The 24,344-nt window shown below is 65.3% G+C and overlaps 1 protein-coding gene across 1 annotated transcript; it reads right to left on the bottom strand.

Annotated features, from left to right (window-relative positions):
- Positions 1 to 1,543: 1,543 nt before the first annotated feature.
- METRN (meteorin, glial cell differentiation regulator) lies at positions 1,544 to 4,744 on the bottom strand. Its single transcript, XM_062588737.1, has 4 exons — positions 4,603 to 4,744; positions 3,200 to 3,627; positions 2,845 to 2,904; positions 1,544 to 2,624 (listed from the first exon to the last, which is right to left on the bottom strand). The coding sequence occupies exons 1-4, from the start codon at positions 4,686 to 4,688 to the stop codon at positions 2,308 to 2,310; spliced, it is 891 nt and encodes a 296-aa protein (XP_062444721.1). The 5' UTR covers positions 4,689 to 4,744; the 3' UTR covers positions 1,544 to 2,307.
- Between the last annotated feature and the right edge of the window lie 19,600 nt (positions 4,745 to 24,344).

Genomic DNA, 24,344 nt, shown 5'->3' with positions numbered 1-24,344 from the left:
AGCGGGGGCCCCGGCGGCGGCGGGCGCCTTTGTGCCGGTCGCCTTTGTGGCCCGGCGTTGCCGCATCGTGGCTTTTATCCGGCGGAGGGGCCGGAGGAAGGAAGAGGGGGGCAGCGGGAGGGAAGAAGAGGGGGAAGAGGAGGGGGGGGAATGGCGGGAAGCGGCTCCCGGCGGCCCTTTGTGCGCGGGGCGCTCGGCTCTCCGGCGGGGAAACCGAGGCACGGCCCCGGCCCCGGGCTGCGGCGTCCTCCCGGCGCCCGGCCAGCGGCTGCCCTGGGAGGGGGGCAGGGGGGCGGCGCTGGCGCAGCCGGCGCGGCCGCGGGAAGCGGGGGCGGGAGACCGAATCCGACGAAGGGCAGAGGCCACCGAAAACAGCACGAAAAATCCCGCAGCGGAGAAAGAGCAGAATAACAGCCCTTTCCGCCGCGGCGGGCCGGTTTGATTTGGCCAAATAAACATATTCGAAGAAAAACATTTTATTCCTCTCCTGGCCCCAAACCCACCGGATGCTCCGTGCATTAAATGCAATAACGTAGCCAAGAGGAATGTGTTAGAGTGAGGCAGGGTTGAAGGACCCAGCAGTTATCTGCGGTTTATAGGAAAGGGTGCGCGGGTGCTGCGATGCCCTTTGTCTGCGCCTTGTTTACGGGCTTTCCCTTGCCGCTTTTGCCCCCTCCTCGCTTTTCCCCATCCTTTCCCTTCTTTCTGCTCGGCTCGCTCTTTTTCCGCCCTCGAGCAGGGCAGCGCCGCCGCCGGCTCCCTAGAATGCCTCCGCGCCGGCCCCGTGCTCGCCGTGCCGCAGGCGCGCGAAACGAGCATCGAGCTGCTTTCGAGGGAAAAAACATGCGTTACGGATAAAAAAACATCCCGGTCGGGCACTCGGATGCAAGCTGACAGGCACAATAGTATCATGAATGGATAATTTTATACCGATTATTTGAGTTTTTTTAAATTAAATCCCAAAGCCAGCAGCGTGCTTTGGAAACATAATTCCTTCACCAGGAAAAAACAAATTATGATCAGCTGCTGAGCAAAATATCAGGTAATCTAGCCTAGTTTGAGCTACCCCCACCCCTTCGGAGAGGCATTTTAACGGCTGAAACAGAATATCAGGAATGCATTAAAGAAAAATGCCCGATGCCCAGCAGCGGCCTGTGCTCCAGCGCCTCGAGTTCCCCCCTGCTTCAGGAGGGCGATGCTCTTCCCGGCTCTCCGGCGGCGCGTGCAGCAGCGCACCCGCCGGCTCGGCGCGGCGCCCCGGCCGGGCTCTCGCCGGCCCCTTCGCCGGCCCCGGCACAATGAGGCCTTTCGGCCAGCGGGCAGTGACGGGAATCGGGCCCGGCAGCGCCTCTGATGGCGGCTTGGCCCTCCACGGAGCCGGGCCGGCGCCGCGGCCCCCTCCGTGCCCCGTGCGCGGGGGCCGCTTCCCGCGGGGCGCCGAGGCCAGCAGGACCCGGGGGACCAGCGCTGGGACAAACCAGGGACACGGGGACTGCTAGAAATGCTCCTTTTCTACCTTTAATAGAGATATTTCGACACCTGCAAGAGGCAAATACAGTGATTTATTTTAACCCACGGAAAAACGCCCTCGGCACCATGCGGAGGGGAGCGGGACCATGCGCCGGTCCCGCGGGAACGGCCACGAGAGGCGGCGGCCCGGCCGCGGGGCACGGTGAACACCCTGCTTGGTGTTCGTTTCTTCCTTTTCTTTTATTCCAAAATTAAAAAAAAAAAAAAAAAAAAAAAAAAAAAAAAGGACACAGGCCTTACAAATACAGCTTATTTATGAGAAAAACAAAACAGAAGAAAAAGCAAGTCACAAATTTGGTATCGTTATAACTGTAGTGCACATACGATGCCCCCACGGTACCCCGGGCAGCGAGCGGCACCCGGGTGGCCTCAGCCCTCCCTCGGGGCTGCGCCTTCCCCGCGGGCCGTGCCACCGGCCCCACTCGGCTGCCGCCCCCACGCGCCGGCCCCCCTCCGCTCCTCGCCTTCCCCCTCTCGCTCCTTCGGCCTCGCTCCCCGTCCTCCTCATCCTCGTCCTCGTCCTCCCCCTCAGCCAGGGCTGCCCCCGCTTCCCGGGCGGGCGCGAGCCCGCTGCCGCTCTCCCCGTCCACCCTCCGACGACGTCGCAAATCCACCTCCCGGCCCCGGCCACCTTCCCGGCCCGCTCCCCGGGCGCCGGCCCGCTCCGCCGGCCCTCGGGGCGGCGCGGGGCCCTGGGAAAACCCTCTCCCTCGGGACAAGGTTTCCGCAGGGCGGCCCCCTCCCACGCCCGGCCCCGCTCGCCGGCCGCCCCGCCGCTCACTCCTCGGGGAACTCGCAGGGGTTGAGGCGCGCCTGCCGCGCGCCTGCGTAGATGCGCTGGAAGTCCTTGTAGCGGGGGGCGCAGCTGAGCCAGGCCTCGCCGAAGTGCAGCCACCCCGCGAAGAGGAAGGTGCCGGGCCCCGGCTTGACGCCGCAGCGCAGCGGCGTGCGGATGCTGCCCGCCGACCTGCCCGACTTGCCCACGGGCTGGAACAGCGGGAACTTCTGCCGGTGGACCCGCGCGGCGCTCACGCCGATGACCGACTCCTGCAGCTCGGCGTCGTTGGCGACGCTCCGGATGCTGCCGCGGACCACTGTGGGTGGAGGCGCGCGGGCTTCAACCGAGGCCAAGGAGGCGTTTGCCCGTTTTCCGGCAAGAAAGGCCAAACCGGCGATGCCCGCGGGGCTCGGCCACCCGCCCCGCCCCAGCGCCCAGCTCCCGGCCTGAGCTCCCTCCCTCGCGCCCCAGGAGGCTCCCCCCACCCCCAGGGCCGCTGGAGATGGAGAAGGGGCCTCCAAGGCGGCTGGACTCACCAAAGTCACTAGTGCAAATGGCCATCAGGATCTCGGTGTCGTTGCATGGCCGGCACGCCCCTGCAAAGGCCAAGCAGAGCGGGGTGACGGCGCTGCGAGCCCCGGCGCCCCACAGCGAGGGCAGCGCCCCAGCCCCAGCCCGCCCGGGGCCGGGCACGGCCCCGCCAGGCCGCAGCACCCAGCCCCGGTAGGGCGAGCGGCCGAGGAAGGGCGCCCCATCCCACCGCCCGACCTGCCGGGACACCCTGCACAGGCAGAGGGCCGGCGGCAGGCACCGGCGCGGCACCCGCTGCTCTGCGGTTTGCCCGTTTGCCGCCGACGCGGCCCTGGCTCCGCACCGCGGCCGGGCGCTCACCTTCGCCGCCGGGGCTGCTGGAGGGCAGGGCGAGGCGAGCGCGCCAGTCGCCCCGCAGCTCGTAGCGGAAAGCGGCGATGCGGCGGCTGATGTCGCGGTGCGGCGTGGACTGCAGGAAAAGGGCCACCTTCTCGCGGGGCAGCCAGCTGAAGCAGCGCACGCGGCGCCGCAGCGAGGCGTCCGCCTCGGCCAGCAGCAGCTCCAGGACGCCGTCCCTCTCCAGGTAGATCTGCGCCCCCCGGAAGGTGCTGGAGGGCTTGATGCAGGCGGTGACGTGCCTGGGGCTGCCGCCTTGGCCGGCGGCCGCCGTGGGCAGCCGGGGCGAGAGGCTGAGGCGCAGCGCGCCGGTGGGGTAGAGCCATTCCAGCGAGCCCTCGGCGCAGTGCAGGGAGAGCTGCTCCACGCTGCCCGCCTCCTGCGACAGGCCGCTGCGGGGGACGAGGAGGCCGCGTCAGCCCGGGGCGCCGCGGGGCACGTCGCCCGCCCGGGCACTGCGCGGAGCGCCTGCCGCCGGGATCCTGCGTGGGGGCCTTTGCTTGGGGCTCCCCGCTCGGCCCCGCAGCTCCCCTGCTGCCAACGCTGCCCATGGGCATTTCGCCCCCACCGCGGTCACAACCTGTCCAGCTCGGAGGGGTCCCCACCAGCCCGGACGCAGCCCAGGGACTCGGGGGCGTCCGAGGGAGGCAGGCGGCAGCTCAGAGGAAAAGGATGCAGCTCTCAATGCGCTCCTCAGATTTGGGGTACGATCTCGCGGTTTTGGGGTACAATCTCAAGGTTTGGGGGGAGGCCGGTGCCTCTGGGGCTGGGGCTCCTTCCCGGCAGCTTGCCCAGCTCTCCTCCGCACCCAGCGCAGCTCCCGCTCCCCCGCGCCCTCCCTTGGCACCACTAAGGGAAGCCTCGAGGGCGGCCGGCCAGAGCAGCCCCGGGGCCGGAGGCTTTCGCAGCGCCGGGCTGGCCCGTTCCCGCTCGGCCTCGCCGCGGCGAGGGCAGCGCCGCCCCCGCCTGTCCCGCCGGTCGCTCGAGGGGGCGGCGGCCGCCGGCTTTGTGCGGGCCGGCGCCGCCGCCGCGGCCCGTTGTCGCGGGGCCCGGCGGCTCCCCCCGGCGCTGCCCCGGCTGCGGGGCCGGGCGGGCCGCTCCGGGCCCCCTCGCAGCCGCAGGGCCCCGCTCCCGGCGCTCCAGAGGCCTGAGGCAGGGCCGCGGGGGCTGCGGCTGGGGCTCCCCGGCGCAGGCAGCAGGGTGAAGCGGGGCTCGGGGCAGCCGCCCCTCGGGGCCGCCGGGGCCGTGCACGGCCGGGCGAGCTCCGCAGCCGCGGCAGGGTGATGGGCGGCGGGGGAAGGGCCGCGGGACGGGCACACGCACCTGCCGGCGGGACGGGAGGGGACCGGGGGCCCCGCGGCGCCTACCTGCCCCTCCAGCTGCACTGATCCGCCGAGTAGGTGCCGAGCGCCGCGCCCAGCCCGGCCAGGCACAGCGCCCACAGCGCCCACATCGCCGCCGCTCCGCTCCGCTGCCTCCCGCCGCACCGGGCGCTCAGGCGGCGGCGCGGAGCGGCCCGGGCGCCCCGCGGCGGCGGCGGCGGCGGCGCCCGGGGGCGCGGGGGGCGGCGGCGGCGGCCCCGGCCATGCCCGCAGCCCGCGCGGCGCCGCGCACCGGCCCCGCCGCCGCCGCCGCCCCGGGGCCGGGCCCGGCCGGCCAATCCGCGCCGCGCCCCGGAACTTCGGGCCAATGGCGGCGCCGCGCGGCGGCGGGGCGGGGCCGGCGCGCCCCGGGCGGCGCGGGGGGGCGGGGCCGGGCGCGGCCCCGCGGCCCTGCGCGCCCCCGGCCCGGCCTGGCCCCGCGCGGTGCCCAGCGCCCGCCGCTGCCGGGGCACAGCGAGCCCCGACTGCCGGGCCGGCGGCAGGCTGGGGCAGCCGGCCCCGGGCACCTCGGGGTGCAGGGACCGCGGGGCTCCGGGCACCCCGGCGTGCAGGGACCGTGGGGCTCCGGGTATCCCCGGGGTGCAGGGACCGCGGGGCTCCGGGCACCCCGGGGTGCAAGGACCGCGGGGCTCCGGGCACCCCAGCGTGCAGGGACCGCGGGGCTTTGGGTATCCCTGGGGTGCAGGGACCGCAGGCTTCCGGGCACCCTGGGGTGCAGGCAGCCTGGGTGCGCGTGGCTATGCACACGCCAGGGCTGCATGCGCTCCAGGCCACCCGTGGGTGCCAGCACAGCAGGCTGTGCACACCCACCCACGTGGGGAGCGTTTTTTAATCCCGGAAGCCGGAGCCTCCTGGAAAGGGCCAGCCTGGCGCACTAGGTACCGATGCCCTCTGCCAGAGAGCCCTTAACGCGGCTGGCGCCTACGGCCCTGCTGCTCCTGCTCCGTCCTCATCTCCGCAAAAGGATAAATGCCAAGGCTGCGCGTCCAGGGCACATGCGGATGCAGCACCAGCACGATTTCCACCGTTTGTCAGCGCTGGCGAGCACCCAGCGCTCCGCCATGGCACCTCGTGGGCCGCTTGGTGCTGGAGGCAGCGGATCTCCCTCCGGCCCGTGCCGAGGCGGCAGGTTTGGGCCGGGGAACCCTTGCGCCACGCTGCTGCCGCGAGCCAGCTCATCCCGAGAGCAGAAGTGCCCCCGCCTGCCCCTCCTTCCCAGAGCTGCTCCTAATTATTTTATTTTTTTTTCCCCTTCAGACACTATTGTGCCAGGACCACAAACCCTGCAATTAATTAAGTTTCTGTCGAGTGACAGCCCGCCAAAATGTTTGAAATAAACAGCGAACAATTGCGATGCAATGATACAGGCGAGGGAACAAAGTCCCCGGCGAGAGGGTGGAGCAGAATGGAAATGAGGGATTGTAAATTTGGACGGCGGAAAGAAAGCGAGAAAGGAGGGGACGGGGAGGGGGCTGGGGCAGCCAGGGCGGAGGGAAAGTGGGATTCAGAGCCCTCCGGCCATGAAATGACACTGAAAGAAGTCAATCTGCTGGAATCCATGGAAAATGAGGGCCCTGGCGCGTACTGGAGCCCTGGTCCGAGTCCGGTTTAAGGTGGAGCGGCCGCGGGCCTGCCCCGGGGATGGGCTGCACCAGCGTGCAGGGCACCTCTGGGGTGGCTGCGTGGGTGCCGGCGGCCGCAGTGCCTGGGAGCCGCCTGCCGCCGCCACGTCTGAGCCCGGGCGCGCACGGCGCGGGGCGGTTTCGACGCCGCCGGACACTCGCGGCAGCGCCTTGGTCCCCGGCGCTTCCAGGGGTGCAGGACTGGGCCGAGGAGCGGGGCCCGCGCGGAGGGACGGCCGCGGCGGGACCCGCGGGTGCCTGAGGCTGGCGGGATGCTCCGGCGGCCACGGTCCGAGCCAGCGCGGGGAGTGCGGCGGGCTGTGGCTGGAGTGGGCTGCTGCGCGAATCCCGTCTCCTCGCAGGCATCCCTGCTGCGCCCCAGCGGGTCCGATCCGCTCGCTGATCCGCCTGGAAACGAATTCGGCGAAGGAAAGAAAAGTGGGCGCCTCTGCACGCCGGGCTGGCGCGCGGTGGGCGGCAGCGGCGGCGGGGGCATCGCGCAGCCCGGGCCCCCCGGCTCAGGGGCCTGACCGCGGCGCCCATGCGAAATGCCCCGCTCCACCTTAACGGGCCGCCAAGTGCAGAACCTCCTCGGCAGCCTGACAAAACCTCCAGCGGTGACGAGGGGGCGACCAGGAAGGAAGGGGCAGCGGCGGCCCCGCGCCCCCCGCCCGCCCGGCCGGCGGCGATCCGCGGGGTGCCGAGCGGCTCGCTGGGCGCAGACGGCGCGGGGGGGAAAGCGGGGCCTGGTGCCGCCTCTGCCCTGCCCTGGCTCGATCGGGCTTTGCTGCCCGCCTCGGTTTCCCCGACCGCGGCGGGGCGGTCGGATGCCCACGGGGGCCGCGGGCGGCGCGGCCGCGGCACTGTCGGGTCCGGGCCTCGCCCGTCACCGCGTCACCCTTCCCGCGGCTCCGGAGCCGGCGCGGGGCGGGCGCCCGCCGGGGCGCTTCGGGGGCAGCGGGGAGCCCGGTCCCGCCGCCCGGCTCCGCCGTGGCTTGCAGTGCCCTCTGGTGACCGCGGCCCGCCGGGCTGTCCCCTCCGGACGCCTGGGCCCCCGCCGAGCACGGGCGGGCTGCGGATGCTCGGGGGGCTCCCTCTCGCCCGGGCAGCGTGGGGATGCTCGGGGCCTCCGGCCCGGGTGGGCTCGCTGAGCGGCCGAGGCGCGGAGCTCCCGCGGGGTCTCCGAGGGAAGCGGCCGGCCGCCCCTGCGGGTCCCCGCTCCTCCCGGCCCCGCTGCGCCGGAGGAGGCACGCGCCTTGGCTCCCCGGCCCTGCCACCACCGCCGCCGCTGCGTGGGGAGGCCTCCTGCCGAGGCGAGGGCGCCTGCGGGGGCTCAGGCTGCGTCAGGCACCCACATCGTGCTTAAAAAATAGCTCGGAGAGCCTCGCTTCACCTCCCAAACGAGCCTCGCTGGCGGGCCCCGAGCCCGCCTGAGCAGCGGCCCCGCGGCGAGGAGCACAGGGCCGCGGCCGGGGCGCTTCCCCCTGCCCCGCTTCCAGCGCCCAGCACCCAGTGCCTCGGAGCCTCCCTTCACGAGGAGCCCGAAAGCCCAACTGGCCACCACATAGCTGCACCCCCTCCTCCGAGGACCCCCTCCCGCAAGCACCCGACCCCCCAGGCTGGCACCCCTGCAGCAGCCCCAGCAGACACTAGAGAACCTCTGCAGCCTTTCTGCCTCCTGGGGCTGCCGAGGGGGGCAGACCTCCCCCAGCAGGGAGAGCGGTCCCATGGCTGGATGAGGGTCCCTGGGGCAGGGGAAGGTCCTTGTGACCAGACTGGGGCTCCCCATGGCTGGGTGAGGAGCCCCACAGCTGAGTGAGGGTTTCTACAGCTGGGTGAGGAGCTCCGTGGCTGGTGAAGGTCTCCATGGCTGAGTGAGGGTCTCCACAGCTGGATGAGGGTTTCTACAGCTGGGTGAGGAGCTCCATGGCTGGTGAAGGTCTCCATGGCTGAGTGAGGGTCTCCACAGCTGGATGAGGGTTTCTACAGCTGGGTGAGGAGCTCCATGGCTGGTGAAGGTCTCCATGGCTGAGTGAGGGTCTCCACAGCTGGATGAGGGTTTCTACAGCTGGGTGAGGAGTTCCATGGCTGGTGAAGGTCTCCATGGCTGAGTGAGGGTCTCCACAGCTGGATGAGGGTTTCTACAGCTGGGTGAGGAGCTCCGTGGCTGGTGAAGGTCTCCATGGCTGAGTGAGGGTCTCCACAGCTGGATGAGGGTTTCTACAGCTGGGTGAGGAGTTCCATGGCTGGTGAAGGTCTCCATGGCTGAGTGAGGGTCTCCACAGCTGGATGAGGGTTTCTACAGCTGGGTGAGGAGTTCCATGGCTGGTGAAGGTCTCCATGGCTGAATGAGGGTCTCCACAGCTGGATGAGGGTTTCTACAGCTGGGTGAGGAGCTCCATGGCTGGTGAAGGTCTCCATGGCTGAGTGAGGGTTTCTACAGCTGGGTGAGGAGCTCCATGGCTAGTGAAGGTCCCTATGGCTGAGTGAGGGTCCCCACAGCTGGGTGAGGGTCCCAGCTGGCCAGACAAGGATCCCCATAGCCAGGGCCTACCCTTGCCCACTCTGCTGGAGCTGCCCAGCTTCATAAGCGTGCGTGGCGGGGATGGGCTGCATGCAGGATCCATGCCTGGGCTGGCACTCTCTGGAGCAGGTGCCCAGAGTGACCGAGCCGTGAGCCAGCTTCCAGCCGAGGTGCCCGGAGCTGCCTAGCCTCGCTCCCCCTGGTTTGAACCCTGCAGTGTCCCAGTGGGGTGCTCCAGCAGAGGGACCTTGGGCTGCTCCAGGGCCCCGTCCAGGAGCCCGGTGGGGCTGTGCCAGCCGCCGTGGGGCTGCGCGGAGGCCGGCTCCAGCCCTCGCCGCCAGGGCCCCAGCCCGCCCCCCGCGGCAGCCCCTGCGCGGGTGGGCATCCTGCCCGGCGGGCGGCGAGCGGAGCTGCCTATTGATTTGCAGCCTGGCTAAAAATAACTTCCAACTCCTCGTCCAGAGCTGTGAAAAATACCCCATCGCTAGGCGACGGCGGTTACCGGGAGACAGCCATCGCTAGGCGACGGTGGTTACCGGGAGACAACCATCGCTAGGCGACGGCGGTTGCCATGGCGACGCCGCTGCCTGCACTGCAGCCCGGCTTCGGCACCGCGGTCCAGCCCGCGCGGCCGCTGCCGCCGGAGCAGGCAGGAGCGGGAGCAGGGGCAGGAGGAGGAGGAGGAGGGAGGCCTTCGCCGCAGCGCGCGCCCCTTCCCGCTCTGCCCGCGCCAGGCACGTGGCCGCGGGGACGGGAGCCCTAGCGAAGGCCGGTGAGACGCCGGCAGTTTGCGTGAAGACGAGGTGCCGGAGGAGCTGCTTGCCCCGCTCTGTGCGGCCGGCCGGGCTGGCCCCGCTCCGGGCAGCCCCCCAGCCCGGCGCCCCGACGCAGCCCGCCCTCCGCCTCGGGCGTGCGGGTAGGCTGTGGCAGGGAAGCCAGTGCAGGCAGGACTGGGATGTCCCTGCGGGAACGGGCAGCGCAGGGGGGCACAGAGCTCGCGGCTCGCTGCCACTGAGCAGGACCTCGTGGGCTTCTGGCACCCTGCGGCCTGCGGCAGGGCTCTCCCTGGCAGGACGGGCACCCAGCTCCATCTCTTCCTTGCCCTGGGATGAGAGGGACTGTCCTGTCTCTACTTAGGGACGTCCTTGGTGGCTACAAACTTTCTTGGCACCAGGGGGTCCCCAAGGCATCGGACAGCCCAGCAGCCATCCCGGAGCCTGGCATCAGCAGGGCTTGGTGCGAACAGCAGCCACACCAGGACCTGCCCCTTGGCAGAGGAGGAAAATCCTCGTTTTGGTAACGGGGGCTCCTGCCTGCTGGGATGGTCAGGGCTGGGGCAGTCAGAGCGAGGTGCCCGGCTGGGGCATCTGGCGGGGCTGGGGCTCACTCCCGCTGTTGCAGCAGCGCGTGCAGAGCCCGGGTGCCATCCTGGGTGATGCTGACGGCACGGAGAGTGGTGCCATGCTCACCGGGAGCCCATCCTGCTTCCCTGGTGCTGGACCGGAGCCGGGGTGCCTGGGGACACTCCCAGCAGTGCAGCTCTGTCCTCTCTGTCCCCAGAGGCCCCACGCCAACAGCTGCTGCAGCCCGGCCCAAGTCCTGCCCCACACCTGGGCCAGCGACTGCTGCGCTCTTTGCGAGCAGGGCATGGAGAGCCATGCCCTGAGGTGCAGCAGCCCTGCCTGGCTCCTCTGGCGCTGCTGATCTTGGACGTGGCTCCGTTGGCTTCCTCGGGCTCAGTGCCCCCCTCGCTGAGACCAGTGGCGCAGCTTCCTGGCCTTCACACGGGCAGACCCCGGAGCGCTTCGCTCCGAGCACTGGCGGGGGCCGGTGTCCGTTCCCTGATGCACCTCCTCGGGCTGTGCTGGCCCCTCGTGACGTGCTGCTTGCCAAAGTGTGGTGGCTGATGGGGTCCCGGGAGCTACACTGGCACCCTGGGGACATCCTGCCATCTCTCCTGGAACAACCCGGCCCCAGGGGGCTTCCTTGGCCTCAGGTTTCTTGGCTTTTTCTATTTCTGTTGGCTCAGCTGAGGCCAGAGCAGAGGCTGTTCCAGTGCACACAGACCTGGAGCCTCTTTCCCTGTGATATGGGGCTCTGTGCTCTTCTCCCTTGTGGTGCTCCTCAGCTGTTGGTCCCTTGTCCCCACTCCCATTGAAGGAGGACTTCCATCGGAGCCATCTGCCACATCTCAAGGGTTTCCCACTGGGCCAGATGAATCAGGCCGCGTTTGGAGGTGGCCACAACACGTGGCTTTGCTGAGCTGCTCTCGGAGAGCCAAAGCAGCCCCTCCAACTGCCACATCCCGCCCGGGAGCTCCCTGCTGCCGGAGTGCCGTGTCCCGCCAGCCCTCGCCACCCGGCTGCATCCTCGCACGCTCAGCGTGGACCTCGGAGTGAGCAGCGCTGGTGACATCCACGAGGGTCCGGCCCTGAGCGCCGGGCTGGCGCCAAGGCAGGTCCCCAGGGATGCAGTGTCCACGGTAGCGGCACATGGGGCCGAGACCTGAGGCTGTGCCTGCCCGGCCTGTCTCCTCCCCCCAAAAACACCCCCTAGGCTGCCAGTGTGAAACCCGAACTGCCTGATAAATAATGGAGCAGGGAGCGAGGCGGCCGGATCCAGCTGTTACCTCAGCCTCCCCAGGGCCTGCGGCCGGCTGGGTGGCAGCTGGGGGGAGCCGGCCTCCGTGGGCTCGTGGGGGGCTCTGCAAGGGGGGGGGCAGAGGGAGAGGGGCTGAGAGCATCTGCTAACCAGCTCCCTCTGGTTTGGGGAGCGCTGGTAGAGCTGGGGCCCTTGCAGGAGGTGCTGAGCTGGGCAAGAGAGGAAGAAATGGTGCGGTGGTCCAGGACCCACAGGGGGTTCTGGCACAGACAGGGCAACCCCTGGCCATGGGTCCCGCTGCCAGCCAGGACTTCATGGGGGGAAGCTGGCTGGCACCTGGGCACAGCTCCCTTCCCTTGGCGAAGGCGGCCGACCGATGTGCCAGCAGCACCCCTGGGTGTGAGGAGCTCTGGGTGCCAGAGCAGCAGCTGGCGTGTGCCAGGAGGGCTTGTGCCCTCTGCGCCTCGCGGCTGGGGGGCTGCATGCCCGTTGACTGTCCTCCTTCCTTCCCTCCATCTATCCTTCCATCCGTCCACCCCCCCCCACCTCCCCTTCCGCCTCCGCACCCGGCCGGTGGCCACCTCTCTGCCCGGCCCCTCTGGCACTCCGCTCCCCTCGACGGGCCCGGGCCGCGGCGCAGCGGCGGCCGTGTCCCTTTAACGGGCTTTGGTGCGGACACCGTGTATGTGTGTGTGTGTGCGTGTGCGTGTGCGTGCGCGCGCGGGTGTGCGCGTGCATACGTGTGTGTGTGTGCCTGTGCGTGTGTGTGTGCCCAGCTCGCATCCTTCATCCCCTGCTCGCCGGAGGCAGCCCCGGGCGGGCAGGAGGGGGCTCCCGCGGCCCCCAGCGCGGCCGCCGGAGCCGCGGCCTCGCCGCACTGCCCCGGCCCCGGCCCCGGCCCCGCTGGCCCGGCCCGGCCCCGGCCGCGGCGCCTCCCCTCCGCTCCGCTCCGCTCTTTTTGTTCTGCGGGGGCTCAGCGGCGGTGGGCGCCCGCCCGCGGGACCGGCAGCGGCCGACCGAGCGGCGCTGGCGGCTGGGCGGACGCGGCGGCGCTCCTTTCCCTTCGCCTTCAGCTGGGATTTTTTCCTCCTCCTCTCCTCCCCCTTTCCTATCTCTCCTCCCGATGCTTCTCCGCACATGAAAGGACTGGCTGCCCGCGCAAGGCATGGCATGAGCTAGGGAAGCGGCGCCGGAGGTAAGACCCGCTTGTTTCTCCCTGGAAATCCCTGGCGACACAAAGCCCCCGGGCTGATGCCCGCTCCAGCCGTCCCCCCGCGGGCCGCGGCCGCAGGCGGCGAGCGGGCTGCAACTACATCCCCCCTCGCAGAGGAGCCCGGCATCATGGAGCTGCGGTTATATAACGGCGGCGGCGGCGGGGCCAGGTGCCGGCTGCCGGCGGCGGCGCCCCGCTCGGGCCTCGCCGCAGCCGTTCCCGTGCCCGTGCCCGTGCCCGTGCCCGTGCCCGCGCCGCAGCGCCCGAAGCACCGAGAGCCCCTCCGCGGGGCGCGGGCCGCGGCGCCGCGGGGGCCGGGGCTGCGCGCGGGCCCCTCCGGCCGGCCCCGCGGCCGCCTTTTGTGCGGCGCCCCCCGGCCTGGGCGGCGGAGGGGGGGGTGGGGGGTGGGGGTCCTCGCCCCGGCCTCGACACCCGCCGCGGCAGCCGCCGAGGGGCCGGGAGGCGGCGGGGAGGCACCCGGCGCGGACGGCGCCGGCAGCAGCGCGGGGCCCGGGGCCGGAGCGGAGGCTGGGGGCTGGGGCTGCACCGCTGCGGGGCTGGGCTGCTGCCCACACCCCTGCCAGCCCCATAGCACCCCAGCCCCATGTCTGTCCCAGCGGTACTGGGGGGCCGGGGCAGCCAGGTGGGATGGGGAAGGAGCCCAGCACCCCAAGGGCTGTGAAGGCTGCACCCCAGCACCCTGGCTGGGGTCTCTTCTGCCTGGAGGTGGCACATGGCAGAGCGGTCCCGAGGGGACCTGTCCTCATCCCCATCTCTGGCCTGGAGCCACGGCTCACAGCCTCCCCGACCGCCAGCCTCAGCGGGGTGCATCCCAGTGGGTAGTGGGGCAAGCTCCGGCTCCTCGGCGGGGGCTGGCGGGGCCATGCACTGGTGCAGAGCTGCCATGGCCAGGCAGGCCGGACCAGGCCCTGGGGACTGCTCCTTCTTGGTCGGGGGGAAACTGAGGCATGGGGGCTGCCAGGCTGGGGAGCTGCAGTTGGGGCCCTGCAGCCTCTGCTGGGGTCATAGGCACAATGTGTCTGTGGGCACCGGGGCTTCACCCCCGCGGCTCCAGAAAGTGCTTGGCCAAAGCCATGTGTGGGTGCACAGTGCCAGTGGGACAACTGGGTGCAGCAGCACCATGGGGGCTCACTTGGCCCTGCCACGGCCCAGCTGGCCACGACATCCCTGCTCTGTCCCCCATTCCCTGTCCCCTGGCTCCCAGCCCCGCTGCGTGGTGGAAGCGGTGGTGGTGAAGGGTGTTGGTGCCTGGGGTCGCAGAGGCTGGAGCGTGACAGTCTCGGTGACCAGGTGCCCTCGGGGATGCACTTGCCGAAGGGGCTGCTTGATACCCTGCTGGCCGGGGGGCTGCCGGGCTCGGAGCCATGGCGTCCCCCCTGCAGCCCCACGGCGCTCGGCAGTGGGTGGCAGCGGCGCTTGGCGGGCGCCGAGCGAGCGGGAGCTGTGTCGTGTTGTACTGGCATTTCCCCTCCTCGGGAAGCTCGGTGCTGATTTCACTCCAGCTACCAGGAAGAGAGAGGGAGGTGGCTTTGGAGTGGGGAGGACTCACTTTAGCATCCATTTTTAATGAGATAGATATCTATTTTTCCCCGAGCTGGCTTCCCCCACATCGATCCCTTTTCCATCCTCCGGGCCTGTTTTTCTCTCCATGCCAGCGGCTCCATCGCAGCAGGGATGCAGTAGGCCAGGGTCTCTCCCTGGCGCTCAGGAACCTCATTTCTCATCGAAATCCCCTGCGCAGTGATGGAAGGGGTCCTTGTGTGGGCCTGGGGGGCATGGCACGGTGGTGTGGGGGGGACACCCGGCCCCGCTGATGGGGTCACCCCTGGCTCCTCGTGCTGGGGGGATGTGGCCAGGCTCTGGCCCTTTGCTTCTCCTGGAGACAGCCTGGAAGGAGAAGGCAGCAGATCTCTGCTGAGCTCCAGTGCTTTCTCACCTCTTATGTGAATGGAAACGGCCCTGGCAAGAGGAGGCCGGGCCCTGGGGCAGGCTGCAGAGCTGCACATGCACGAGGGCTCCCAGGAACCCCGGGCCCCCAGTTTGGAGCACCACTGGCTTCGGTTTGCAGGGCTGGTGGCAGCATTACTGCTCCAGAGGTTTAAAATATTCCTGGCTCGGGTCCTGGCAGCTGCTTGGCAAAGCTATGTTGCCCTGCCTGTGCCTCAGTTTCCCTTCCTCCCAGCTGAGGGCAGCTCCCCCAGCTGCGGGTCGTGTACCATTGCTTGCTGTGTGCAGCATGCGGCCTTCGGCAGGGCTCAGAGAGGGGAAAAGGGATTGCACCATGCCGCACCACCGCACGCACCAGGGCAGGCCGAGCCCTGGCCTACTGGCACCGTGGGGGCTGCAGCACTGTGTCTGGCATGAGGAGGGGAACTGATGCTGGGTGCATCCCTGAGGCTCCGTGTCAGGGGCCTGGCACCTGAGGAGTCACAAGGAGCGAGGAGGGGGCTGCCGGGGGCTGCCTGCGGCACAGGGAGAGGTGCCGTGGGCGGGCCGTGGGCTGGGAGCGCTCAGCCAGCCAGAACAGGGAGTGTGGGGGAGCAGGGGAGCGGGCTCCCTTCGGCAGCATCCCACCTCCATTGAATCCTCCGCCGACCCAGCACGAGGGCCGGGGCGCAGGCGGCCGGGGGCTCGCCGTGTGCGGGAGGTGTGGAGGAGCGGGAGGTGGTTGAAGTGTTTGCGGGAAGGTAGCAGGAAGAAAGAAGCTGTTTTGCCAGGATTTCTTCCTGATAGAGATGTAACCCTTGCCCAGACCTGTCTCCTTCTGCCCAGGAGAACTGGGCAGCTGTTGAGCTGCCCCACAGAGCCTGAGCGGTCACAAAGAAGCTGTCCCATGAGCAGTTTAAGCAACCAGCTGGTGAGACATAGCCAGCAGCCGTGCCAGGACGCACCAAGTGTCCTCACCAACGGCAGCTGCCCAGAGACGAGCGCCAGCGCAGGGCCTGTGCTGCTCCCGCACGGGTGCTGCTCAGCCCCCAGCCCTCTGTGGCTCACGTACTGCCGAGCCAGAGAGGTCTCTGTGTATTAATAACTTCCAATGCATTTGCCTTCCAGGAATGCATCTAACACCTTTTAAACCTGGGTCAGCATTTAGCAACCACAACATCCTGCAGCAAGGAGTCCCACAGCTGAAGCCCTGTGTGAACGCTGCTTCCCCATCCTGGTGTCCTCCTTGCCTAGTGCTTCTTGTTCATGCCCAAGACAGCTCCTACTCACCCTTTCCAGCCCCACTGTGCTATACCAGCTTTTATCCATCTTGCCCTTGGCCTGGTCCCCAAGCTGAGCCCGAACCCCCCTGACCATTCCTTGCTCTGCCGGCCAGCCCCATGGCCCTGGGCTGCAGGTGCCTGCGGGGTGACAGAGGAGAGGGGCGGCTGCTGGCGCGGCGAGGCGGGGACTGCCCGAGCACGAGGGAGATGCCAGGCCACGGCCTTCCCACCTGGCTCTGTGCTGACAGTGCCCGACCTCAGCAAGGGCCTTCAGAGGCTCCAGCCCTGCTCTCAGGCCCCCGGCAGTGTCTTAGATCCTCTCAGACACTGGGCGAGGAGAGGGGCTCAGGCCAGGCATGTGAGCAGTGCAAGCTGGTGCTGCTGCACTGACGTCCTAGAAGCCCCATTCACCAGCTATACTTGGAGAGCACAGCAGCATCCTGGAGGTGGGGAGCTTGGGAGCCACCGCGGGAAGGGCTGAGGAGCTGGTTAGGGTCAGACTCTCGCCACAACTGGAGGGAGACCGGATGGAGTCCAACAAACCCCTCCACTCCCCAGAAGACCTGTCTGGCTGGGAAGGGATACAGGGCTGTACGGCATGAGGGGGCCTGAGGGGACTTTTCCAAGGGGAAAGTGTGTCCAGGGAGGTGGCACCTTGTCTTGTCAAAGCAGGACTGTTGCCTCCCCTCGGTAGTGACTGACCTGTCCAAGACAGACATGAGACAGAGCCTCAGGGCTCCTTTCTCCTCCCAGATTGCTGGGTGGGTATGCCATTTGTTTTTTCCTGTTCCTGGAGCGAGACAGGCAAAGGTGAGGGGCTGTAATGTGCCTTGCTACACCAGCACCTGAGACCTGGCTGCACCCTGTCTGCGTGTGCTGTGGCTGCACTTGCAGCAGGGGGAGGTCAGACCGTGGGGAGGCTGGCACGACTGGAGCTGCTCCCTTTTGTCTCGCTGTGGTGGGGAGGGAGCAGGGCAAAGCTTGGCTGAGAGACACCAAAACATGAGTGCTCTCCCCAAGACAGTGAGGTCTGGGAGAGCTGGTACCCCCAGAGGAGGCTGCAGGATGCAATCGCAGGTTAGCCATGAATACATTGCGTTTGGCTCTCTTCTGGGTCTGTGCACAGCTCCGTTTGCTCTTATGGCCATCCCAGAAGCTCCTCTTGGTTGGGGGATCCCCTAATGCTGAGGCTTCTTCCAGGACTGAGAGGGCCAGGGGCCAGGGGGCTGCCTACGGCGGGGAGGACTGCATCTGTGAGATCTGGGTCTCTTTTTCTTTCAGCAGCAGTGAATCACAGTTAGAGGCTTGCAGGCTGTGCTCAGCTCTCCAGGTCTGACCAGGCCTATCTCCCCTCCTGGGACAAAATCACCATTTTGATAGCTACTCCGGCAGATGTGGGCCTGAGCTGGCACCAGTCCTGGAGGCTGGGGACAGACTGACATGGAGCATGGCCAGCCTCACCTCCTCTCTCAGGCTGGGCTCACGCAGAAGTGACAAACACTGCTGCTGGGGGATGGCTCACAGCAGCCAGAGGTGACCTCACTGCCTGTTGCAGGGAAGTTCTATCTTCCCTTGACCTAGGGTGCTGGAGCTCTCCCTTCTCCCTTGCTCTGGGGGCCCTGCTCTACCATTTCTCTACTGCACTAAGGGCTGGCAGGGGCTGATTCCCTGGTGCCTCTGGGCACAGACTCTCTTTAGGCTAAGCAGAAATCCCAGCTGGTGGGGACTTAAGCAGAGTTTTCCCTTTTCACCTAAATCAGCATTTTCCCCAGCTCCTTGGGTGCAGAGCAGCCAGGGTTGGCTGGACATGCCCCACATAGCTCTGGCTGTGGGGCTCATGCTCTGTCAGGGCCTGCTGTCCAGGAAGGCTGTGTGGCCTGGTGGTGAGAATGGTACTGGGGAGCCCCTATCCCCAACTGTTTTGCTGCAGGGGAGCAACTCTAGGCTGACTGAGCCCCAGAAATAGATTCACCAGTCAGTCCAGAGCAGCACTGGGAACTGCAGGCAATAGGAAAAGGCCTGAAATCAATTGTGTCTCTTCCTTGCCCCATCCCACTTTAGTCTCTTTGTCTGCTGCAAGGTGGGATGGGCCCTTTGAAGCAGCTGGGGAGAAAACAGGGGAGCAGGAGAGCTGCTCTGATCCCTCATCTCCCAAGAAGCTCTTAGGATAATCTTAGGAAGGAGTTTTCCAGCTCCCATCACACAAATGGCAGACTACTGGGGCCAAGCAGATTGGATGGGAGGGGAGGCTCTTTCCCATCACAAATTACAGGCTTGTGCAGCAGGGGAATATGCGATGCTGAGTTTGGAGCTGTGCTCTAAGCCTCTCTCCCACCTGATGTGTGTGAGTAGAGCCCAGGAGCGCTGATCCACGTGTACACACACACATACACACGTGTACAGGAAGCCTCTCTCCCCCTAAATGCACCCACTGCTCCCTCCACGTCCAGGGGAGTAGGCTGCTCCTCTGGGGCCTTCTGCAGCTTCTCTGCATTGCTGGGGTGGTCCAAGTGCTCAGGGGTGAGCCATGCCTCAGAGCTTGGCAATCGTATGCCAGTCTGACTACACATGGCACAGGCAGTGGTCTGACCTGATGCAATCAGAGCAGGAGGCAGCTTGCACACCATTGAGCACTGCATGGGGAAGGCGATCTCCTTCCTTATAATGGGATATCTTTATTACTACAATATGCCTCGGCTGACAGGCTCGGTACCCAAAGCAAGTGCCTGTGTTGCAGTGCTGCTAGTTCGATCAGTAGCATACAGATGAAGGAGTCCAGGGAAGCTGTTACCCTTGAGACTGCTGGACAAGAGCTTTGGTTGTGTGCTCCGCCACAGCACTACATCTCAGGCATATTTCCCTGCCTGTAGAGCAACTTGATTTGCTGCATTAGTAAAAATAGACAGGCTAATGAATTCAGCTGATGCAACCTTGTGTGTATGTGTGTGTGCATGTGTGCATGCGCATATCTCTGTGTTTGTGTGTATATGTGCATACAAATGTGCAACTGAATGCAAAGGCTCTTATAAGGTGCACCCACCAGCTTCTAGAGCCCTGCTGGGGCATGTGATTGTGTGCATGTGTGTGTCTGTCCATGCATGTCTCTGTGTTTGCGTGTGTGTGTGCGCGCGTTCAGGAAACCATGAGGAATGGCTGCTTGCTGCCTAGCAGCTCTGTGTCACTGAAGCAGTGGCTCTACAGACATAATTTTGCATCAGCCCTGGTTCCTGGCAGTGCAATGACAGGCTTCACAGGAGGCCAGCGAGGCAATATTAGGGCCCTGTAGGAGGCCAGTGGGGTGGTAGCAGACCCCGCAGGGGGCTTCTGGGGCAATAGTAGAACCTCTCGGGGTGATTCGTCAGGGGTGCTTGTGCAGGGTGGTTCTGCCCCGAGGCCGTTCCGGGGCCTCTCAAGGATGCGCCCCAGCCCCGGGGCAGGCCCAGTGCCCCGGCCCGGCTCCTGGGCGTTGCGGCCTGGCGGCGCTGTCCGCGGTGCTGAGCGGGCCCGGGCCGCTGTCCGCGGTGCTGAGCGGGCCCCGGCTCTGTCCACCGTCCTGTGCGGGCCCGGGGTGCTGCCCGCGGTGCTGAGCGGGTCCGGGCCGCTGTCCGCGGTGCTGAACGGGGCCCCGGTGCTGTCCGCGGTGCTGAGTGGGCCCCAGCGCTGTCCGTGGTGCTGAAAGCCCCCTGGGCGCTGTCCGCGGTGCTGAACGGGGCCCCAGCGCTGTCCGCGGTGCTGAGTGGACCCGCGGCGGCCACCCCGCCAGCCCCCGCGGGCAGGCGAGCACGTCCGAATTCCTCAGCAGTCCCCGAGCCCTGCCAGTCCGGAGTCCCGGTAACCGCCGAGACCAGCTGTAGCAGAACAATGGTCTGTCCCAGTGCATCTCACTTGTTGCCATCAGGGATCCCCCCAGTAAACACCCAGTACAGAGCTGGCACTAACAGGGTGGCTGATGTTACTGCCTGTCTCTTGAAACTCTCATCCCTCTTTACTGCCACATGGAGTCAGTAAAACCCTCTAACGGTCTGGATCAAGTCTGTTTTCCTGGCGGCTTTCATCTTGTTTTTCCTGGCATCTTCATTAACCGTGTGATGTTTGTAGTGACAGGCTCTTTGACCCTCTTCTTTCTACACACTTCTTGAGTCAAGAGCCACCCCCACCTCCACCCCCATTGACAGTCACTTTAGATGAGAGAAACATTATGAATGGAGTGATTTCTTTGGCAATGATATTTTCCGTGAAGTATGTACCCTGGAATGAATTTGGGAGACTGAAACACTTTGCCCTTTGCTTTTGTCAGGTTTCCTCCCACTGCGGACTGGGAGCTGGCACTCCACTACTGGCAGACACCTAACCTCATGAGGTGTGGCCTGCAGAGAGCAGAGGAGGGTTGCTATGAGGAGCTGCCAAAGCTGGCTCCTTCCTGTGGGATCCAAGGGCAAGGATGGCTGTACAAAGTGTTGAACATTCCTTCTAATGGTGTTCTGGTTGGTCCAGCCACACAATATGCAAACAGTGAAATGATAGGGACAGGAAAGAATTTGGATCTCTGCTCTCCTCATCACAGGGAACAGGCAGGGATGAGGCATCAAAATGGGGCTTGAGAGCCCAGAGCTTTGTACTGACATCTCTAGGACGAGGTCTTCACCCCTTGCTTTTCCTCCACTGCCCCAGTGAGTTAGAAGAAGAGTCTGGACCAGAGAACTTGTGTGCTCTGAGTATCCCAGCTCACAACAGCTCTGTTCTCTGTTAGATGCAGTACTTGCATATTCACCCCTGGGCCATGAGCCATAGGAACCTGTAGGATTGCTGTAGTGCTAGATTGCAGATGGAGGCTTTCTTGCAGAAGTGGGGGCAGATCCTAGTGCTGACTGCCCCTCCCACTCCCTGTTCCAGAGACAGCAGACAGAGTAGTGATTGGATCAACATACCAGTGTAGCCTGTGGTCCCTCACCATTTTACCCAGGCTGATATCCTCCCCCATCCCAGGCAGTGTCCTGCTCCTTTCAAGATGGTAAGAGAACCACAAATCCCCATTTGCCCATTTCCCTGGACAAATGTGACCAGGTACTTGCAGACTGGCTGGATGTAGCGGTTTCCCTACCTGCCCATCATCCTGCTGATGGTACTTGGGGCTGGCTTTGCCCAGAAAGCCCCAGATCTCTGGCTGTGTTTCTATTTGAAGTGACTTCCCAGCTCATTCATGGTTTTTCTATGAGCCAGACACCAAGCTTCGGCCTAGGACAGGGGACCTGACTTAGCTTTCCAATACATGACTGTGAAAATCTGTCATCCCTCTGAGTCGTGCCTTGAGGATGAACCCAGGTCTGAGCAGGATGTGACTGCTGCCAGAACTTCCCACTGGCTGAACTTCAACTTGAGGACTTGTTAGCATCTGTCTCCTCCTGCAGCTGTCCTCTCCAGAAACCTCCATGCTCCTTGCTTGCTGTCCCATGTCTTGAGGCCCTGGGCTGCCCCTCTCCCACCTCCTGGTCTCTCCCCAGTAGGCAGCCAGCATAGTGAATTGCTCTCACCATGGGCTCTGTGCTGGAGCGACAGGATTTCTAGGCTGTGTGGTGATTACCTATTTTGATTTGTGTTATATCGCTGTATTAGACACCCCAGTGCATGTTCTGTTTGCTTCCCTAATTGTTGCCAAGCTCTGAGCTGCTGGTTTCAAGTTTCTTCCTTTTTTTCCCTCCTCTTCTCCTGCTTTCAAACAAATTTAACGCATCCAAGCATCAGAACCCCAAATCCTCTGCAGGGAGTGTAAGTATGGGCAGCAGAGGCTGGGTCTGAGAGACGAGAGGCGCCAGAGCGTCTGCATGAGGATGGGCCCGTCCCTGGAGGATAGTGTCTCACAGTGCTGATGCCACCAATGTTATGCCACTGGGTTGTCTGCCAGCACATCCATATCAGTGCTGCTTGCAGCATGGAGAGGTGAGCAGGTTTATCAGCTCACTGCTGCTGTTGTCCTGCTTCCCTCGTCTTCTCTCCTCTTCTCTCATCTCCTTTGGCAGCTCTCTGCACAGCTTTGCCTCCTCCCTTGCTCATCACTAGTTGCTGGCTCCAATGAGGCAGTTCAGCTCACTAAATGGTCAGAAAACTACTCAAAAAACCTGGAGGAAGGCCAGAGCTTGGTGTGGGTTGCCTTACTACCATTGGCCAGTCCTGTATCCCTGGTGTGCTGGGTGGTGAGTCCCTGGGATACACTACATGTGTGTGCACACTGCAATGTTTATAGTCATGGAACGGACTGTACAGTTCAGCTGCCTCCACTCTTGTTCTCTTCCACTGCTCATTTCAACTCATTTCTCTCCTCCTTGCTTGATCCAGGAGTGTTGGCTGTGGCACTGAACACTGGGAGGGTAAAAGCAGTGGTCAGATGTGGCAGGCAGTGGACAGGAAGGGAGATCACCTGATTTCTGCTTTCCAGGCACAGCCCTGGAGGGATGCAGAGGCTTGGCCCTGGGAGGCAGGCTCCGCAGGGCACTGTCCCTGACCACGGATCATCCTCATAAGCCCATCATTACCATATCATGACTATCACATGTGCCAGGTCCCTTGCTCACCAGTCAAAATGCTGGTCCCATGATGCCCTTAGTCACCAATGTAATAAGGACACTTTCCTTGGGAGCAAGGACCCAGGCAGGGAGAGGATCCAGGGCAGGAAAGCCAGCTCCCAGCCAGAAACACAGCTAGAGCCATGTCCCTGCACCTCCTCTGTTTCTGCTGGGCTCCTCTCCATCAGGGCCTTACCGTCTCCATCTCACATCAAGCGGCTAAAATACGTGCCTTGCTTCACTTCTGGCTTTTATCTTGGGTCTAGGGGGAGTTGGCAACAGAGAGTGTCCTCAGGTCCCATTAGCCACCGCCGAATGGATGTGCCAGCCAGACGCGGTTACTCACCGAACAGCCTCCATCCCTTGGGTGCTGGGGGAGGTTGTCTCTGTTCCCCACCAGTCCCTGAGCTGAGCCAGGCTGCTCGGACCCCCTGTCCTTTCACTGCCTCCTGCCACAGACTGTCACTTCATCTCAGCCCCATCGCCTGCAGGTGAAAGGGGATGAAGTGGGGCTCCGGGTGGCACCTGGCCTCAGGGCCTGCCTAAGCGAGCAGGGAGCAGGGTCCTTGCTGGTGAGAGCTGCTTTCCCCAGGCAGTCGAGTGCTTCCTGCCAGCCGCCTGCCTGCACCGGGCTGGGGCTGTGCTGAGCAGCCGCAGGTTTGCTGGCGGGGCAGAGCCGCTCCTGCCGGGTGATCAGTACTTCCCAAGGAGCCAGCTGGCATCGTAGAGCCTGGCATCAGTGCAGGACGTGGCCCTCTGCCAGCTGCCTGCTCGCAGGGCACAGCCCACCGGAGCAGGCGCCGCTGAGCAGACAGGCTGTGGGTGCTGGGAGGGCTTGGCGTGACACCAGCAGGGCCCCAGGACAGGCACCGGTTTGGGCAGGAGAGGATCGAGACCCCATCAATTATTCACGTCTGTATTTATAGAGGGAAATGCGTTTAATAATGCATCATGGGGTGCAACGGGGCTGTTTGAAAGCCTGCCTCACTGCAGCTGAAATATTTATTGACGGGGTTTGCTGCGGTGCCGCCTGGCTCGCAGGCTCCTGGGAGACTTAGCTCCCAGCCGGTTCGGGCTCTGCCATCCATCACTCTGCTGGCACATGTGGGCACCCTTCTCCTTGCCTGAACCAGCTCTGCCTCATCCTTTCTTCCTCTCCCTCTCCCTCTCCCCTGCCCACCCAACCCTTCCCACGCACCCTGCTGTGAGGGTGCCCATCTCTCCTTCCCTCCCTCCTTTCTTCCCTGCTCCTCCCATCCTTCATGTAGGCTTTTATTTCTCCCTCCCCACCTAGGCTGGACTGGCTGGGGGAGCAGAATGGTCTTGTACTGCCCTCTGGGCCTTTGTGGGGGGTCCCCACTGCCGCTGGGATGGTGCAGATTTGCTCTTTTTGCTTGGATTTGCTCTGCGGAGTGCTGCAGACCCTCCGGTGTGTCACCCTAGGATCTGCCCCTCCTGAGCGGGGCCAGGATTGATGTGGGAAATATCGGGGGGGGGGGAGCTCCTGAGGTGGCACGTCCCAGGGCAGCTGAGGTGGGTCCCTCTGTCCTCCGTCACTGCCCCAAAACACGCTGCACGGAGTCGCTCCAGCTTCCATCTTAGGGAGGTGGGTGAGGGACATGTGGATCCATGGGCTCAATCCTGGCAGCATTGCACTTTGCAAAGTGCCTGCAATGAAGTGATGCAAAACCCAAAAGGGGGGTTCACAGATGAGTGTGCCTGCAGGGGACATCCGAGGACACCGCAGGTGCCAGGGCCACGCAACCCCACAGAGGACACTGCTCTCTCCCTAGGCTGTGCCGAGTCCAGCACCAGCCACATGCAGTGTTTGGGCCTCTCGCAACTCTGCACTGCCTTTGTCCCCCCCAACACTGCCCTTGGCCTGGCAGGGGGGATCTCTGCTCTCCTTTGGTTGGGATGAGTCAGGTGCCCCGTTCCCCCCAGCTCCTGCCAGTGGCCCAACGTCCCCCCTTAGCG

This window comes from Rhea pennata, chromosome 15 (genome assembly GCF_028389875.1).
Source record: "Rhea pennata isolate bPtePen1 chromosome 15, bPtePen1.pri, whole genome shotgun sequence".
Taxonomy (NCBI): domain Eukaryota; kingdom Metazoa; phylum Chordata; class Aves; order Rheiformes; family Rheidae; genus Rhea; species Rhea pennata.
Note: the sequence above shows the minus strand (reverse complement) of the source record. Positions and strands in the feature narration are given on the sequence as shown.